Source organism: Musca domestica, unplaced genomic scaffold (genome assembly GCF_030504385.1).
Source record: "Musca domestica strain aabys unplaced genomic scaffold, Musca_domestica.polishedcontigs.V.1.1 32, whole genome shotgun sequence".
NCBI lineage: Eukaryota > Metazoa > Arthropoda > Insecta > Diptera > Muscidae > Musca > Musca domestica.
In genome coordinates, this window is record NW_026712311.1 from 3,898,728 (window position 1) to 3,904,972 (window position 6,245).

The window sequence follows — 6,245 nt, forward strand, 5'->3', positions numbered from 1 at the left end:
TATGAAAAGAAAACAAAATAACAAACAAATAAATAAAAAATATGTATTTTTCATTTCAAGTTTTTAATAGTTTTTTGTAAATTGCAAAAGTCGTGCACATTCATAAAAAAATAATTAGTCAGCTGTATCATTTTAATATACCATGTTTCAAAAATAGGTAAATTAATATTAAAAAGAAGTTTAAATAAATTTATATTTAATTATATTACATTTAAATGTCTACAGAAATACGCTGACATTAAAACCTTGGATAACAAATAAAAAGAATAGAATAATAGTATAACATCCAAAAATTCCATATATATTATTTTCTTAGTAGCGAATCGCATAGTATAAAGCACACTCCCTCTTCTTCTAAACAATACCAATTGATAACACGAAACATACACACACACACCACCAGTGTTATTTTGTTTAGTCTCACAGCACTGCGGTAATTTCGTACTGTCGTCGTTACACTGTAGAGCAACCGTGTCATTCTATCAAGACGATGGCAGGAGCACTTGTGCGAGTAAATATTTTACAAAAATCGCAAATTGGTAAGAATTTTAATAGAAATTCCATAAGTTTGGAAGAAACATGGTGTTAACATGAAAAACATCTCCTCAAATATACGGCCTTTGATGGCTATTCGTGTCATTTAACGACAATTTCTTCTTGGGAATAAGTGAAAATTATGTAATTTTTTTCTCTCGCTAAGAACAACAACAACGACGTCGACGACATTATGAAAAGCAGCAAACATTTTCCGTCTTATTTTTCCAATTAATGCATATAGTATTTAATTACACTGGTTATTATTATTTATGTAATGTTGTGAAATTCTTGTAATTGCAGCATGCGCCGTTCCGGCTGCATTGCAACGCCGTTTCCAGGGCACACAGGCCCCACCACCCGGTACTCCACCACCACAGACCAAGACCAAGTTTGGTGGATTGGCCGATCAGGATCGCATTTTCACAAATTTGTATGGTCGCCATGACTGGAGATTAAAGGGTGCCTTGAAGCGTGGTGATTGGTACAAGACCAAGGAAATTGTACTGAAGGGAGCCGACTGGATCATTAACGAAATCAAGACCTCCGGTTTGCGTGGCCGTGGTGGTGCTGGTTTCCCCAGTGGCATGAAATGGTCTTTCATGAACAAGCCCTCTGATGGTCGCCCCAAGTACTTGGTTGTAAATGCCGATGAAGGTAGGTTACTTTTGGGATATTCCATTGTTGCTAAAGTGAGGTTATTTGTATGGTTTTCTTGTTTTCAGGTGAACCTGGTACTTGCAAAGATCGTGAAATTATGCGTCACGATCCCCATAAGTTGGTGGAAGGTTGTTTGATTGCTGGTCGTGCCATGGGTGCCCAGGCCGCCTATATTTATATTCGTGGTGAATTCTACAATGAAGCCTCCAACATGCAATTGGCCATTGCTGAAGCCTATCAAGCCGGTTTGATTGGCAAGAATGCCTGCGGTACCGGTTATGATTTTGATGTCTTCATGCACCGTGGTGCTGGCGCCTACATTTGCGGCGAAGAAACAGCCTTGATTGAATCCCTTGAGGGTAAACAGGGCAAGCCACGTCTAAAGCCTCCATTCCCTGCTGATGTTGGTGTCTTCGGTTGTCCCACAACGGTAACCAATGTCGAAACAGTTGCTGTAGCTCCAACAATTTGTCGCCGTGGCGGTGCATGGTTTGCCAGTTTCGGTCGTACCCGTAATTCTGGCACCAAGCTTTTTAACATTTCCGGTCATGTCAATCGACCATGCACTGTTGAAGAAGAAATGTCCATACCATTGAAGGAACTTATTGAACGTCACTGCGGTGGTGTCATTGGTGGTTGGGACAATTTATTGGGTGTCATTCCCGGTGGTTCGTCCACACCCATTATTCCCAAAGATGTGTGCACCGATGTAATTATGGACTTTGACGGCTTAATTGCGGCTCAAACTTCGTTGGGTACAGCAGCTGTTATTGTGATGAACAAATCCACAGATGTTATTAAGGCAATTGCCCGCCTGATTTCATTCTACAAACACGAAAGTTGTGGACAATGCACACCATGTCGCGAGGGTATTGGCTGGATGAAGAAAATTATGGATAGGTGAGTCGGGAGAGGTTTGGTCAAGTTTAAGTAAAATTTAAGTTTTGGTAATGATTTGCAGAATGATTGTATTTTGCAGAATCATATAAGATCCTTTTGAATGATCTTAGGTCTATAAAATAATATGTTGAAGATTCTCCTAATGCTCTTCTACAAATAGAAGGCCGATTGAACTGTTTACTAAGCTAGAAACCCGTTTAAAAGGTCCTTGTAAACGAATATATACCCGATTAAGCTTTTCAAATATTTTTTTGTCCATAAAAGAACCTAGTATCGGTTTTTTGTTTATTGCAAGCCGTTTATACGATCGTCTCTTTATAGAACGGTCCTCTATCTATATGAGAAGCTTTAAGTATTTCATTTTATTTAGAAGTCCCTTTAAATTTGGTAGTATACTTTAATATGGCCTATCTATAGAAGACCATTCGAGTGACAAAAAAAAATGTCTATTTTTTATAAAAGTTTTAAAATTTTATTATTTTATTTTCTTCCTAGATTTGTTTCCGGCAATGCTGATCCATCTGAAATCGATATGTTATGGGAAATCTCCAAACAAATTGAAGGACACACCATCTGTGCTTTGGGTGATGGTGCCGCATGGCCTGTACAAGGTTTGATTCGTCATTTCCGACCAGAAATTGAGGCTAGAATGAAGCAATATGCTGCTAGAGCTTCTAATTGAAAATAAAAAGCGAAGAGCGAGCGATAATTTTGTTTAGCAATTTTGTTTTTTGTAAAACCACTAGAACGAGTAAAAATAATAATTTAAAACTTAAAGTCATTATAATAATTGGAATGATGAGTGAAGAAATGATGTGAAAGAAGAGGAAGAAGATAAATAAAAAAATCCTGCAACTGGGTTAACAGTTTGTTATGACCATAAAACAATTGAAACGAAAAAAATCTTTTAATTAAAAGATTTGTTTAATATTTATTAGTCTAATTTCAGTGTTTGTATGTGTTGTATTACGGCATTAATTTCTTCCTGGGGCACCGGTGTGTGCTTTGGTGGGAAGGTGCAGATTTTCAAAGGTCCATCGATTTGATTGTTGGTATTATGTTCCACACATTTGGCGGTGACAAATTGATATCTGGGAAAGACAATAATATTTTGTTAGGTGTTATCTTCAAGGGTCTTGGGTTTATTATTACCTTCTGGCTTCAACTGTGAAAAGCGTGGCAAACAAGGCCAATAATACCAAAGCAACTTGCAAGAATTTCATTTTTATTTTTTTTTATTTTCAAAAATTGATATTCCGTTACCGGTTGATGTTTCTCCAGAGATGGAATGAATACTGAATGGTTTTTTAGTATGGGATATTCTTAAACATATTACGAAAGTCTTTTTAGAACTATGAATTTTAATTTATGCAAATTCATATTAATGTATTTATGCTAAGAATCTTATAGAATTTTCAAACATATACACCGGAAAAAAAAAATAGTAATCCAAAATCAAAAATCAAATGAAAATTCAATGACAAAAGGAAATTATGACGCTCCATCATTTCCTAATTTAGAGAAGGGATATTGAAAACACTTGGGGAATATGGATATTTTGGCAATAAATCAGACGTGAGGGCAAGGAGAACGTAAATTGACAATTTGGGAATACATCGAATGTGTGGGCTGGGGAAGACATTCATCGTATGACTTGTTACAGAACTCAATGAAATTTGAGCATTAACATGAAACATTTCACAAAGGCATACCGAAAATAGTCAACCAATTTCGCACAGTGTATAATTAAGACCTGTGGGATTATGAAAGTTATCTCAAAATTATAAAATTCAAAAATTTTAATAATAGATTCTAAGCTACTCTATTAGATTGAAATGACTACTGACAATAAATTATCTAATTTATGATTTCTAAAATATCAACCCAACTGCTTTGCATACAAGAATGTGCCAAGAATTAATTTCAAAAGTGCCGATCAGGCAATTAAATAATTAGTCTCATAAACAGAACCTGTGAATTTTTCTTAAATGTTAACAAATTGGTATGTTCAGAGATTGAAATTCTTTTGCGGCAAATGCATTCGTTAGCAGATGGTATAGATTTTTAAGTTCTTCGACCCTGGTCTTAACGAAAAAGCTGAAGGGAGTCGTTATGGACGGGCTAGATAAAAATTTATAAGATGATATTGATGGAGGCTTTGAGCTTTGATGAGCTAAAGGGAGTCTCTATAAACGAGACGGAGGGAGTTTTTAAGACGAGCTGGAGGGAGATTTTACAAATAAGGAGAAAGGAGTCTTTATAGACGAGCAGAAGAAAGTGTTTATAGACAAGCTAAGGGATGTCTAAAGAAACGAGCTTATATAGAAGATTATATAGACGATCTGCAGAGGGCGTATATATTGACGAACTGAAGTGGGAGTCTCTATAAACGAGCTGCAGAAGGAGTCTCTTTATAGACGAGCTGCAGAAGGAGTCTCTTTATCTCTGCAGAGGGAGTCTCTGCAAGGGTCTATATTACATCCAAGAAAATTTGGCGGTTGATCTCTATCTCTCACTTCCATGGCGAAATCAGACCTAAAATTTGGACTCTTTTTGGAGCCAGACAGAGGCTCCAAAGGGTAAGCTAACTCTGCATGATTTGTCTTCACTCTCCAATACTGAACCATCAATAATTCTCCAGCTGGCCAGAAGACTAAAATGCCTAAAGACAACGCGATAAACTCTTCGTGGACGCTGCGGAGGGAGTCTCTTTATATACGATCTGCAGAGGAAGTCTCTTAAAGAAGAGCTGAAGTGTGAGTCTTTATAGAGATGAACTGAAGAGCGTGTCTTCATAGATTAGATAAAAAGTTCACTGAATTGTTTTTTCTAGAGAAGTTCACAGTTCACAGAAATTAATTTTTCTATAGAAAAAGTTCACAGAAATGGCATTTTCTATAGAAAAAGTTTACGGAATCAACTTTTTCTATAGAAAAAGTTCACGGAATTGACTTTTCTATAGAAAAAGTTTACGTATAGACTTTTTCTATAGGAAACATTTACGTAATTGACGTTTTCTATAGGAAAAATTTACGGAATTAACGTTTTCTATAGGAAAAATTTACGGAATTAATTTATTCTATAGAAAGAATTACGGAATTGGCTTTTTCTATAGAAAATGCTTTTCTATGGAAAAACTTCACAGAATTGACTTTTTCTATAGAAAATGTTCAGGGAATTGACTTTTTCTATAGAAAACGTTCACGGATTTGACTTTTTCTATAGAAAAAGTTTACGGATTTAACTTTTCCGATAGAAAAAATTTACGGAATTGGCCTTTTCTCTAGAAAAACTTTGAAAAGTTCACGAAATTGACTTTTTCCATGCAAAAAGTTCACGGAATTGACTTTTTCTATAGAAAAAGTTCACGGAATTGACTTTTTCTATAGAAAAAGTTCACGGAATTGACTTTTTCCATAGAAAAAGTTCACGGAACTGTCTTTTTCTATAGAAAAAATTCACGGAACTGACTTTTTCTATAGAAAAAATACACGGAACTGACTTTTTCTATAGAAAAAATACACGGAACTGACTTTTTCTATAGAAAAAATTCACGGAACTGATTTTTTTCTATAGAAAAACTTGACGGAATTGACTTTGACGGAATTGACTTTCACGGATTTGATTTTTTCTATAGAAAAATTTCAATGAAAATGATCGCCGAATAGGCTGTTTTTATGGAGAAAGTTCACGGAATTGACTTTTCCTATAGAAAAAGTTCACAAAATTATTTTTTTTCTATAGAAAAAGTTCACGCAATTGACTTTTTCTTTAAAAAAAATTTCACGGAATTGGCGTTTTTTTAGAAAAATTTACGGATTTGACCTTTTCTATACCAAAAGTCCATGGATTTAAATTTTTCTGTAAAAAGTGTATCGATCTGACTTTTTTCTTAGAAAAATTTCTTGGGTTTGACTTTATCTATAAAAAAAAGTTCTCGGATTTGACCTTTTCTAATAAGAATTTACGGAATTGTCCTTTTCTATAAAAAAAAACTTCAAGAAATTGTCTTTTTCTATAGAAAAAGTTCACGGAATTGACTTTTTCTATAGAAAAAGTTCTCGGAACTGACTTTTTTTATAACAAAGTTTGCTAAATTGACCTTTTACAGAAAATATAGATGAATTTAAACCATTTTCTAAAAGGAACAT

At 34.8% G+C, this 6,245-nt stretch overlaps 1 protein-coding gene across 1 annotated transcript; it reads left to right on the forward strand.

Moving 5' to 3' along the window:
- The first annotated feature begins 378 nt into the window (after positions 1-378).
- Positions 379-2,871, forward strand: LOC101897732 (NADH dehydrogenase [ubiquinone] flavoprotein 1, mitochondrial). Its single transcript, XM_005177770.4, has 4 exons — positions 379-539; positions 838-1,191; positions 1,260-2,094; positions 2,590-2,871. The coding sequence occupies exons 1-4, from the start codon at positions 491-493 to the stop codon at positions 2,774-2,776; spliced, it is 1,425 nt and encodes a 474-aa protein (XP_005177827.1). The 5' UTR covers positions 379-490; the 3' UTR covers positions 2,777-2,871.
- Positions 2,872-6,245: the final 3,374 nt, after the last annotated feature.

Excerpts from the sequence above, each read along its gene's own strand:
- LOC101897732 (XM_005177770.4), top strand. The coding sequence starts at position 491 with ATGGCAGGAGCACTTGTGCGAGTAAATATTTTACAAAAATCGCAAATT. Across the intron at positions 1,192-1,259 it reads GGTTGTAAATGCCGATGAAG|GTGAACCTGGTACTTGCAAA; the intron begins GTAGGTTACTTT and ends TCTTGTTTTCAG. Across the intron at positions 2,095-2,589 it reads ATGAAGAAAATTATGGATAG|ATTTGTTTCCGGCAATGCTG; the intron begins GTGAGTCGGGAG and ends TTTTCTTCCTAG.